Source organism: Salvelinus alpinus, chromosome 14 (genome assembly GCF_045679555.1).
Source record: "Salvelinus alpinus chromosome 14, SLU_Salpinus.1, whole genome shotgun sequence".
Lineage (NCBI taxonomy): Eukaryota > Metazoa > Chordata > Actinopteri > Salmoniformes > Salmonidae > Salvelinus > Salvelinus alpinus.
Genome location: NC_092099.1, coordinates 52,480,695 through 52,493,900, shown reverse-complemented (window position 1 = coordinate 52,493,900; position 13,206 = coordinate 52,480,695). Strand labels below are relative to the sequence as shown.

Sequence of the window (13,206 nt, the reverse complement as noted above, 5' to 3'; positions counted from 1 at the left end):
CTCAGTGAGGGGGGAAGTACCAGGGCTCAGCGAGGGGAAAAGTACCAGGGCTCAGAGAGGGGGAAAGTACCAGGGCTCAGAGAGGGGGAAAGTACCAGGGCTCAGTGAGGGGTAAAGTATCAGGGCTCAGTGAGGGGTAGAGTACCAGGGCTCAGTGAGTGGTAGAGTACCAGGGCTCAGTGAGGGGAAAGTACCAGGGCTCAGAGAGGGGTAAAGTACCAGGGCTCAGTGAGGGGTAAAGTACCAGGGCTCAGTGAGGGGGAAAGTACCAGGGCTCAGTGAGGGGGGAAGTACCAGGGCTCAGTGAGGGGTAAAGTACCAGGGCTCAGTGAGGGGTAAAGCACCAGGGCTCAGTGAGGGGGGAAGTACCAGGGCTCAGTGAGGGGAAAAGTACCAGGGCTCAGAGAGGGGTAAAGTATCAGGGCTCAGTGAGAGGTAAAGTATCAGGGCTCAGTGAGGGGTAAAGTACCAGGGCTCAGAGAGGGGTAAAGTACCAGGGCTCAGAGAGGGGTAAAGGACCAGGGCTCAGTGAGGGGGGAAGTACCAGGGCTCAGAGTGGGGGAAGTACCAGGGCTCAGAGAGGGGTAAAGTATCAGAGCTCAGAGAGAGGTAAAGTATCAGGGCTCAGTGAGGGGTAAAGTACCAGGGCTCAGAGAGGGGTAAAGTACCAGGGCTCAGAGAGGGGTAAAGGACCAGGGCTCAGTGAGGGGGGAAGTACCAGGGCTCAGAGTGGGGGAAGTACCAGGGCTCAGAGAGGGGTAAAGTATCAGAGCTCAGTGAGGGGGGAAGGACCAGGGCTCAGTGAGGGGGGAAGTACCAGGGCTCAGTGAGGGGTAAAGTATGACTGCTGTTTACTGATCAAATCTCAGGCTAAAATAATTTGGTACATCATTTTGCAACAGCCAGACGCTTATTAGAAGTCCTGACTTGAATGCAGTTGCATCATGATTACAGTCATTGAACAAAAAGTCTAGTAGAACCCATATGTGTTTTATTCATTCATATTTTATTTAACAAGGCATGTCACTTTAACAATCATAATCTGATTTGCAAGGCCAACCCTAGCCTAGCAACAGCATCACAAGCATCCATGAGAATAAAATACAAAACGACTGAATGCTTGTGAAGCTGCTTCTTGGCTCTCTTGAAAAACAGATGACAATCTCAATGTGACATGCAGACATGCCGGGGCACTGACCAGTGTCCCAGGAGTTGGGGCTGTTTTCGATCTCTCTGCGTCCGATGAAGTACCAGACGCAGGCCATCCAGTGGGCCAGCAGGGCGAACATGGACATGAGCAGGGTGAGGACTACAGCACTGTACTGGGAGTAACGCTCCAGCTTCTGGAGCAGCCTCAGCAGACGCAGCAACCGCACTGTCTTCAGCAGGTGGACCCCAAAGTACTACAGAAACATACACAGACATCAATTCTGAGCTCCGTCACAGTGTTTGATGAATCCTGACATTTTAGGTATCAGTCCTACATTTCAGAGATCCTTTGTAGCGTGATGTACTACAGTACCCATAATGCCTTGTGTAACATATCTGGATTGATCTTAGTAGGGACAGTTCCGAAGCTAATATGATGTCCGTTTCCTTAACAATCCATCCCTCACACCACTATGCCAGCCAGAGACACTGTTCATCTTTACTTCTATCATTTTGTCCTGTAACCAGTCCCACACAGAGACACTCACCACACTGACGTTAAACGCATAGAGCAGGTCAAAGGGCAAGGCAGCGATGAGGTCAACAAACAGCCAGGTGGTGACGTAGTGCACACAGATGGAGGGAGCGTCGTACACCACCTGACCCGATGTGCTCACAAAGGTCGTCCGGAAGTTCAACGCGATATCTGTAGAACGACAGATAGGCTATATTAATGTACATTCCTTCCGCAATACATTCCTATCTCATTATGAGTAACATTGTTGATAAGTGCACTGCTGTACATGGATAGAGGCTATTATTTGTTTTAAAAAGCATTGACAATATGACCACCGGTCACATCATTGACTAGGGATGCATCATTAACACTGCAGTTAGTTCACTTTTATGATGTCCATCTGTCTGCCTTTAGACAGACAAAGACAGAGAGAGAGACAGAGAAAAAGAGAGAGAGAGAGAGAGAGAGAGAGAGAGAGAGAGAGAGAGAGAGAGAGAGAGAGAGAGAGAGAGAGAGAGAGAGAGAGAGAGAGAGAGAGAGAGAGAGAGAGAGAGAGAGAGAGAGAGAGAGAGAGAGAGAGAGAGAGAGAGAGAGAGAGAAAGAGAAAGAGAGAGAGAGAAAGAGAGAGAATGAGAGACAAAGAGAGACAGAGAGAGAAACAGTGGGCAGAGTTTCCATCAGGGGCCAGTAATACAATGATGAACAAATAAGTGTTCATTACAATTAACTTTTCATTTAATTAGACGACTGTATGTATTCTCGCACAATGAGCGTACTAAGTACCTGGAGAAAATATAATTAGTGTTGTGTAGAAAGAGGAAGTTCTCTAGCCATAAGTACTATGCCAATCCGTTGACAGAGGATGTAAGTCATAGAGATTGTCATTAGGAAGTGTACGTAGGGGGTAAAGTCTTTAAATAGGCACATGCAGTCATGTTAGATCATGTTAGAATAGTGTTGGAATAATGTTATACTAATAGATGCAATAGATAACGTAAGACAATGTGGGAGCAATGTTAGAAGAACGTTAATATTAGAAAAATATCAGAATAATGTTAGCCCTCTTCTCCTTACCCAGCATAAACAGGATCTCCACCAGGATGTCACTCACACTGGGGGGGCTGCGGGGGGCGGAGCTTCCTTCGTCCCGCCCCCCCACCACAGTGAAACACACATTATAGGGCACTGTGACTGCGACATAGAAGGTAGCCAACAGGATTAGCCAATCCCAGCCAGCCTTGAAGGTCCCGTAGTGGAGCAAGATGAATCGGGATTTCTGAATTGCTGCCACCTTGTACTCTGGGATGGGCGGCTTGTCCCCAAACATGTTCTGGAGGGGTGAGGAGAGAGAGACACGTCAACAACATGTTCTGGAGGGGTGAGGAGAGAGAGACACGTCAACAACATGTTCTGGAGGGGTGAGGAGAGAGAGACACGTCAACAACATGTTCTGGAGGGGTGAGGAGAGAGAGACACGTCAACAACATGTTCTGGAGGGGTGAGGAGAGAGAGAGACACGTCAACAACATGTTCTGGAAGGGTGAGGAGAGAGAGACACGTCAACAACATGTTCTGGAAGGGTGAGGAGAGAGAGACACGTCAACAACATGTTCTGGAAGGGTAGGGAGAGAGAGAGACACGTCAACAACATGTTCTGGAAGGGTGAGGAGAGAGAGACACGTCAACAACATGTTCTGGAAGGGTGAGGAGAGAGAGACACGTCAACAACATGTTCTGGAAGGGTAGGGAGAGAGAGAGACAGACACGTCAACAACATGTTCTGGAGGGGTGAGGAGAGAGACAGACACGTCAACAACATGTTCTGGAAGGGTGAGGAGAGAGAGTCACGTCAACAACAGGATTTAGGATACTAGCAACATGTAAAATTCAACATACTTTGTGTCTGGGGGTTTTCCTGACCTGAACAGGAAACCAGAGGTTCTGGTTGGTTCTACAGTAGTTATATCTCATAGAATAGTAAGGATGAGTTTTCTCTTTTGTAAACTACTGCATGTCACCCGTTCTGCCAGTCACATTCTGTTAAAGGTCCCTAAAGCACACACATCCCTGGGTCGCTCGTCTTTTCATTTCGCTGTAGCAAGCGACTGGAACGAGCTGCAACAAACACTCAAACTGGACAGTTTTATCTCAATCTCTTCATTCAAAGACTCAATCATGGACACTAACTGACAGTTGTGGCTGCTTTGTGTGAAGTATTGTTGTCTCTACCTTCTTGTCCTTTGTGCTGTTGTCTGTGCCCAATAATGTTTCTACCATGTTTTGTGCTGCTACCATGTTGTTTTGCTACAATGTTGTTGTCGTGTTGTGCTGCTACCATGTTGTTTTGCTACAATGTTGTTGTCGTGTTGTGTTGCTACCATGCTGTGTTGCTACCATGCTGTGTTGTCATGTTGTGTTGCTACCATGCTGTGTTGTCATGTTGTGTTGCTACCATGCTGTGTTGTCATATGTTGCTGCCTTGCTATGTTGTTGTCTTAGGTCTCTCTTTATGTAGTGTTGTGTTGTCTCTCTTGTCGTGATGTGTGTTTTGTCCTATATTTATATGTTATTTATTTATTTATATATATTTTTTAATCCCAGCCCCCGTCCCCGCAGGAGGTATTTTGCCTTCTGGTCGGCCGTCATTGTAAATAAGAATTTGTTCTTAACTGACTTGCATAGTTAAATAAAGGTTTAAATTAAATGAAATGTCTCCATGAACGGAATAACAAACACAAGGCTATTTTCACCAAAGTCAAGGAGAACCTGCTCAGTCGCATCCAACAACCTTCATTCCATCTGGTGTGAAGTCACCTCTCTCTGTCCTCCATTACTGGCCCAAACCCATTTCTATGGATACACATGAAAGTGACTGGGACAGGAGGGACAGGATTTTGTAGATTGAGTAAGCTTCCTCAAAGCGAACGTACTCAATGTCCTTGTAGCAATCCTTGAGATGTGGTTGGACACTAAGCTGTCAAGGCAAGCTGTGCGTGTTGTGTGTGTGTGTGTGTTCATGTGTCTGTGTGTAATAGGGCAACTTACGTTGTTGAGTTTGATCTTGCTCTTGTCCTGTTTCTGCAGGTGTCCAGACAGGTGGTAGAGCACCGCCCGGCTGCGTCTGCGGTTGGTGTTGAAGCCTGGGGGACGGGTGACCTTGTGCATCTCCAGACCCGTCTCCTCATCTGGGAACACAGAGAAGGTTGAGGAATTAACTAATTCATTGATACATTTTAATTGACATTTTCTTTGAGAAATGGACAATCCACATAGAGTTGCCTCAGCCATGTGAGTACAACAACGCACACATAAAACAATTATTTAAAAGGATTTAAAATCACAACAAAGTCATCAGACCTATTTTCATTGTGGTCCTTGTGGTGGTGAAGGGTTCATTAACTACAGATCTAGGTTCAGATTGCCTTATGCCCCATCCTAACCTCATAGCCATTAGGAGATGGAGGAATGTCTGATCATGCATATCAGTGGTTAGGGGCAATGTCAGTTCTTAGGGTGTGGAAAAAGAACATGGAAGGCATGATTCAGCAGTGTATCATTTATCTTCCATCTCAACCAATTAGATATATTTCAAATTATTCAAATTCAAAGGATTTAACCTATTCTGCTACTCATTTTCCCTCTGTCCATAACTCCATATGTTTTGCTCAAAGGTATCCACCCTTATACAGTAACTCAATTAACTTTATATTCCCACAAATGTAATTAATTGAAAGCTTTTAATTGGATGCATCTCAAATGGCCCGGAACAGACAAAGACACATTCATGTTACTGAAATCCATACCTAGGAAAGGAAACCCTTCCTCTCTTCCTGCCTCTCTCCCCCTCCTTCCCTCCCTTTCATCCCTCACATTCCTCCCTCCCTTGAGCCAGGTGCATCTTGGCACCATTGTTAATAAGAGTTTGCGGCCAGAGGTGAGTCTAACAGGAAGTAACTGAATGACTCATCAGTAAACCACGGGACAGAGAGAGAGGGATGGTGAATAGAGGGAGAGAAAGAGAAAAATACTTCTTGTTATTTACTTATTATTTTAATATGTTAATATTTTTAATGAATCATTCATTTCCAAAGTATGTTTTGGCAATATGTACAACACATATTGATGTGAGAGAGAAACTGAGAGAAAGAAGAGAGATCCAGAGAGAGAGAGAGAGAGATCCAAATCAAATCAGATCAAATGTTGTTGGTCACATACACATAGAGAGAGAGATCCAGAGAGAGAGAGAGAGAGATCCAGAGAGAGAGAGAGAGAGAGAGATCCAGAGAGAGAGAGAAAGATCCAGAGAGAGAGAGTGAGAGAGAGAGCTAGCTAACATTATGTGTATGATCTGTGTCGTATGTGTATGATCTGTGTCGTAATATTATTTGTATCTCAGAAATCCATTTGCATTACTAGTTATAGCCTAATGTTAGCTAGCTAGCTTTCATTGAACCGAGTTGGTTAGCTTTAGCTACCTGCAGATTCATGCATGGTAGTAACGTTATGAGTTGGGATTATGGTCCATTGTTTAGCTAGCTAGCTACATGTCTAAACAAAAGACTCCACTATGCAAGTAACTATTTCACTGTACCGTTTACACCTTTGTATCCTGTGCATGTGACATATAAACTTTGAGGTTAATTGATACAGTGTGTGTTTACCAGAGACGGTAATGTGAAGAACAACATGACCTCACCAAAGTCAAATTAGGATATAACGTTAAGCCAACAAGACTATGTCCAAGTTGTAAAAGTCTCAAGTCACAGACTGTTCTCTCTGCTACGGCACGGCAAGCGGTGCCGGAGCACCAAGTCTATGTCCAAAAGGCTCCCGAACAGCTTCCACCCCCAAGCCATAAGACTCCTAAACAGTTAATCAAATGGCTACCCAGGACTATTTTCATTGTCCCCCTTTTTTATACTGCTGCTAGCAGGAAATTGGCGTTAAAAACTGCAAAAACAAATCTCATCCTCATGGCAAAATGTGAGCTATAAAAAAGCACATTTTTCTATCTTTCCCATGGCAAAATGTGTAGAATTCCAGGAAACTTGTTCTAAATGCCCTCTCTCGCTCTCTCTTGCTCTCTTTCTCTCTCTCTCTCTCAGTGCATGCTGGGAGTGTTTTGTAATTGAGAGGCCAGTGTGGAGGGCTCTGTCCTTACTCATTTTCTTGATTCTTTCCTTGGTCTTTTCTTTCAATTAACGTGTTCTATGGTGGAGGGCTAACGTACTGTTAGTTTTTTTTTCAAAGTAAGGGAGGAAGAAGACAGAGTTTTAGTCTCCTGGGGTTTTGAACGGTGTGGTGTGCATGATGGCTTTGCAGCCTAGCGCGGTGGAGTTGCTGTAGTTACGGCATGGATTCAGGTGTGTTCCTGAGATTGGAGTTAAGGTGGAGGAGGTTCTACTCGCGGTCGGCGAACAGGTAGGAGCTGAATTTATACATTCCGCTTCCAGAATGAACAAAGCTGCGGTGGTGTTCATGAAAATAGTACATTTGGTTGGTAGGCTGATTGCTTGTGGAATATTTGTAAGGGATGTGTTGGTGCCTAGGGTGGTAGTTGCGAATTTGCCTCCGTTTATTACGGATGATCAAATCTGGAAAGAGCTGAGTTGGTTTGGTAAGTTTGCTAGCGGTTTTCGCGAACTGTCGGCAGGTTTTCAGGCAGATGCTGTTAAGCATGTTGTTTCGGCCCGGAGGCAAGTGTTCATGTTTCTGAATAACAACGAGCAACAGTTAAATGTGCATTTTAAAGTGAGGCATGGGGAGGGGCTGTATGCAGGGTTTGCCAGCACATGCTATGGATGGTGGTGTAGGTGAGGCTGGGCCTAGTCATGCTAGAAATGGTGGTGTAGATGAGGCTGGGTCTAGTCAGGCTATAGATAGTGGTGTAGCTGAGGCTGGTCATGTCATGGATGGTGGCTGGGTCTAGTCAGGTTATGCTAGTGGATGAGGAGAGTACAGTGGGGAAGGGCAAGCGACTGGGGTGGTGGAGGAGGGTGTCAAGCGCAAGAGGAAAAAGGGGGAGAAGAAAGGAGGTGGGAGGGGAGATGCTGGTGTGGTCAAAGGCACTGTTACGTTCCCCAGTTTTCTGTGTTGTGGTATGTATTTGAGTGTGTGTTTCAGGAGATAGCTTCCTGAGTTCTCCATGGCTAATTGATAATTGGAGAGCTGACCACGCCCCCTCGTCAAGAAGCAGCTGACACTAATTACCTTTGCCACCTGAGGAATATAAAAGCCAGTGTTCTGTTCAGGAAGAGAGATCTTTTTTGGAGAGAGGAGAAAAGAGAGAAATTAGAGATTAGAGGGAGATTGAGAGAGAGAGAGAGAAATTAGATTGTGATATAGTGTTGGTTGTGTATCAGAAAGTGTGGTATGTACTGTTGTTGTTGGTAGCAGTTTTGCTATGTCCTGTGAGTGTTTGTGAAATTGTTAGTAATTGTTCTGTTTCATTTGTTCCCAGGGGGGAAGGAGAAGGCACTTTGGGAGTGCTTAGGCAAGAGGCCCGCGGGCATACATATACCCGTAGTATATTCATTGTCTAGGCACACTAGGTAAGACCTGGGCGGACCACCCCCTGTATTTTGGTTAGGGCACCAGGTGGTGCTAAGATAGGTAAGTAGTGGGTAGGCAGGTTAGATAGGAAAGAGGGAAGTTTTGATATTTACTTTCTTTGCTTTGGTTCCGTCCAGCCCCTTTTCCCCATATTACCGTAAGGAAATAAATCCTAGTAACGGTAAAATCTGCCTTTGTCGTCCTTACTCACGCCTACAGTCCATACCTCTTGCACTTCACAGAGAGTTGAGTTGCAGCAGGGAGTTGCGTTCCCTCTTCTCAGAGGCGTACGTAACAGGCACTAAGGAACCTTTGCGTGGTGCTGGGGGGGAGGCCCCGACTAGAGAGAAAGGGCAGGTGGTCAGGATAGGAGATGGAGATGAGGCGGAGGATGGTGAGTCTGAGGAAGAGGAGCTTTCCTTTCAGACTCCTCGTCAATGGGTCCAGAGCTGACAGCCAGTCAGGCAGAGGGGTCAAAGTACAAAGTAATGGAACTGTCAAGGTTCCGGAATGAGACTAAAGGGAAAAGGGTTCATCTTCAAGATTTTTTGGCGATATGGGAAAGTTTGTAAGATCAGCACAACACGCTATGAGAAATGAGTGGCATGGTGTCCTCTCACCCAGGGAACGTTTTAGGTTGAGGAAGTGTCACAACCGTGCGTAAGGGTCTACCTTCAGATGCTGTTTAGATGAATAGTTACATTTTTTGAGCTTTGGTATTGGTCTCTTTATTTGTTGGCTTTTGTCCCACTTCTTATGGAGACTCTTCGGGTATGCTCGTTTAATTTAAATGGCACCAGAGACGCAGGAAAGAGGAATCTGTTGGGTGAATATGTAAAATAAAAAAGTAAAGGTGTTGTCTCTGCAGGAGACGCATAGTGATGTGGTGAATGAAGTCGATTGGGGGCTCTGGTGGAAAGGGGCAAGTGTGCTGAGCCATGGAACAAATGTTAGTGCAGGGGTGGCAGTCCTTGCACCGCGTATGGCTGTAAAAGTATGCTCCTCAAAGGAGGTGTTGGGGGTAGACTGTTTGTAGTAAAAGCATAAATTAACAACAGCTTTTTTCCCACTTATAAATGTGTATGCGCCTAACTCAGGGAGAGAGAGGTGGCAGGGCGTCTGTTTGGGTGTCTTATACAGGAACTCTCACAGGTAGCACCTGAGGAGACGCTGGTGGTCGGCAGGACTGGAAGTGTACGATGGATTTTAAGAAAGATAGAAATGGGGAGGAGCCTCATTCAGCCTCATTGGTAGGTGTTAAGGGACATCATTAAGTAGTTTGACCTAGTTGATGTTTGGAGAACTAGACATCCCGACACAAGACAGTATACATGGGTGAAGGTCTTTGGGGCTAGGGTGAGTGCAGCCATACTAGATCGTTTTCTACCACTCTCCCGGTGGGTGTTTCGGATCACCACATAACCATGGCTCGGCTGTCTATTTCACCAGGTCTTGGCAGGCATCCTATTGGAAGTTTAATGTAAAACTCTTACAAGACCTCAGGAGGCTGAAGAAATGTGGCTTGTCACCCAAAACCCTGACAAACTTTTACAGATGCACAATCGAGAGCATCACAGCCTGGTACGGCAACTGCACCGCTCTCAACCGCAAGGCTCTCCAGAGGGTGGTGCGGTCCGCATCACCGGGGGCAATCTACCTGCCCTCCATGACACCTACAACACCCGATGTCACAGGAAGGCCAAAAAGATCATCAAGGACATCAACCACCCGAGCCACTGCCTGTTCACACCGCTATCATACAGAAGGCGAGGTCAGTACAGGTGCATCAAAGCTGGGACCGAGAGACTGAAAAACAGCTTCTATCTCAAGGCCATCAGACTACTAAACAGCAATCACTAACTCAGAGAGGCTGCTGCCAACATTGAGACCCAATCACTGGACACTTTAATAAATGGATCACTAGTCACTTAATACAATGTACTCTGAATAATGCCACTTTAATAATGTTTACATATCTTACATTACTCATATCACATGTATATACTGTATTTTATACCATATATTGCACCTTGCCTATGTCGCTCGGCCATCGCTCATCCATATACGTACATGTACATATCCTCATTCACCCCTTTAGATTTGTGTGTATTAGGTAGATGTTGGGGAATTGTTAGATTAGTTGTTAGATATTACTGCACTGTCGGAACTAGAGGCACAAGCATTTTGCTACACTCGCATTAACATCTGCTAATCATATGTATGTGATGAATACAATTTGATCCTCAGGTTCCTAGATTTTGGGGGAAAGGTGGAGGCAGCGAAGAGAGTACTGTATGAATCAATGGTGGGATGTGGGAAAAGTCCAAATTTGGCTTTTCCGTCAATAGTAAACAGCTCTCATCCTCAGGGGCTAGGAGAGTATTGGGGGAACTCAAGCGTAGTATCAGTGAAGTGGAGGTAGAGATGGTGGGGCAAGACAATGTAGGCCTCCAGGCTAATTTAGCTGAATTACGTAGGGACCTGGACAGTTTTCTACTGAGTTGTACAGGGCAGAACTGTGTGATCCTATGTGTGCTCAGGTTTTGTTTGCAGAACTCCCTAAGCTCTCTCTGGCACAGAGGGATGAAATGGACATTCCCCTGTTGTCCCATGAACTGGCAGAGGCCGTAACCCAGATGTCCCCCGGTCATACACCGGGGGACATCTGGGTTGATAGACTCCCAGTGGAGTTTTCAAAATAATTCTGGGGAATAATTGAACTGGACTTCTTTTGCGTGTTGCGTGAGTGCGTTGGGGTAGGAGAGTTGCCAATGAGCTGCCGTCGGACGGCTCTGACTCTCCTGTCCAAAAAAGGGGCTTGTGTGAACTTAAGAACTGGAGGCCTGTGGAATTGCTCTGTGCGGACTACAAGATATTTGCCAAGGTCCTCGCTAACAGACTGAAGTCCCATCTGGACTCTATAGTGCACAAGACCAGACATATTGTGTACTGGGATGCTCAATCACGGACAACTTGTTCTTAGTCAGGGACATGTTGGACTTGTCGAGAGTTTCTAATGTGAACTTTGGACTGGTCTCTTTAGACCAAGAGAAGGCTTTTGAGAGAGTGAACTATGAGCATCTGTTTAATGTGATGTCTGTGTTTTGGCTTGGGAAAATGTTTTTGGCTTGTGTGAAGATGTTGTATGCTGGGGCGCCATGTATGATCAAGGTGGGAGGGGGGCTCAGTAGGCCAGTCTGGATGAGGTGGGGCTTTAGACAAGGATGCCCTCTATCGGGGCAGTTTTATACAATAGCCATTGAGACTTTTTTGGGCCTCCTACGCAGGAGACTGCAGGGAGTGTCCTGGACAGGCATGCTTGTGTTGACAGGCATAGCAGTGTCGGCGTATGCAGATGACGTTTCTGTGATGGTCAGGGATGGGCAGGATATGCAGGCACTAGATACTAGTCTGAAGGTGTACGAGGGAGCTTCGTCAGCTCAGGTGAACTGGGGCAAGAGAAAAGCTCTTGTTATGTGGGGCATGAAGGGATAGGGCCCCCCCTCTGCTTCCGGGGGGTTTGCAGTGGGGTTGTGAAGGGCTTAACATTTTCGGGATGTACCTGGGCTCGGAGAGGTGGGTCAGGAAGAACTGGGAGGGGCTGTCACAGAGGTGTCAAGACTGGCCAAGTGGAGGTGGCTCCTGTCCCAAGTGTAATATAGAAGGAGGGTGCTGATAATCAACAACCTGGTGGCATCCTCCCTGTGGCATAGTGTTGTATATGTCTGTCCACGAAGGAGGACAGGGTCTGGTGGAACTGGAGAACAGGGTGGCTGCATTCCGACTAAAGGCGGCGCAGAGACTGCTGTACCATACTGATGTCGGCTGGAGGGAACCAGCATGTACACTGCTGAGGAGTGCTGGTGGATTAGGGTTGGACCGGCAGCTGTTCCTCATGAAGCTGGAGAGGCTGAGTATAGAGTTCTCTCTGATTTTTACTCTGTGGGGTTGAGGGCCTGGCAGCTGCTAAGGACCACACGAGAAGGGGTGTGGAGCCTGGGCTGTGTGTGTGGGAGGAGCCTATCTTCCACAATCGAGCAATCTTTTTGAGATCGGTTCAATCGGCCACCCTGCAGAAGCGACTGATGGCAGCGGTTTACTAAAGCTGGGTGACCTGCGGCTGCTGGGGGAGGAGGGGTGGAATTTGAATGGTTTTAATGAAATGAGGATGTATCATTAAAGAAAGACAAAAAGTCAAAAAAGTCTCTCTCTCTCACTTTTCTCTCTCCATCCATCTCTCCCTTCCTCCCTAATCTATAACAGTGTAACACCTGTAGGCTGATGACGCTCGTTAAAGGTTACAGTCATTACGTCCTTGTGATAAATGACAGAACAGAAAACATGAACACCCCTCCCTCCCTCCCTCCCTCCCTCCCTCCATATTCATCTACTCTATCTTTCTCCCATTATTTCACTCTGTAAGTTGTTTGGATTTAGTAGAACATGTAGTAACCCTATGTGGTGTCTGGAACAAAACTGAATCAGCGTCAAGTGAAGCTGAATGCAGCTGAATAAAGACTCCTCTGTCGCCAGATGTGCATTAGAACAATCACAGAGAGTGGCAGAGAGGGAGAATGTCAGAGTTTGGGTGAAGATCAGGTAGTTTCAAGTTTTATTAGTCGTATGTACGGGATAAACATGATATACACCATCCAACAATGCAACAACAATAAGAAATAATAAAAGATAAGAACAGGAACATAAAGTAAATGGCTCAGTAGAATAGAATAAACATTTTAGCATCAGTATAATACAGGAAGGCACAATTTATAGTCCAATATTTACACGTGTTTTGGGGAAGAGGGGGATTGGAGGGCAAGTATCTAAATTGTGCAGTATTTAGCAATCATCAAGGTAGCCTTTCTCTGAAGTATAAATATGATAGAGAACAGCTGTAAAACCTCATTTGACGGTATAAAATAATAACATACTCATATCTTTCTATCTTCTCTCCCTGTCTCGTACTCTATTTCTGTCTATTTCGGTCT

At 46.0% G+C, this 13,206-nt stretch overlaps 1 protein-coding gene across 2 annotated transcripts in view; it reads right to left on the bottom strand.

Moving 5' to 3' along the window:
• Positions 1-13,206, bottom strand: part of LOC139539053 (voltage-gated delayed rectifier potassium channel KCNH8-like) — a 196,129-nt gene that overhangs the window by 60,256 nt on the left and 122,667 nt on the right. For both annotated transcript variants that reach the window (XM_071341747.1, XM_071341748.1), the window contains 4 exons: positions 4,712-4,851; positions 2,741-2,996; positions 1,698-1,855; positions 1,199-1,403 (listed from right to left, as the gene is read on the bottom strand). In XM_071341747.1, coding sequence (XP_071197848.1) covers positions 1,199-1,403; positions 1,698-1,855; positions 2,741-2,996; positions 4,712-4,851 — 759 coding nt within the window. The remainder of the gene's footprint in view (positions 1-1,198; positions 1,404-1,697; positions 1,856-2,740; positions 2,997-4,711; positions 4,852-13,206) is intronic.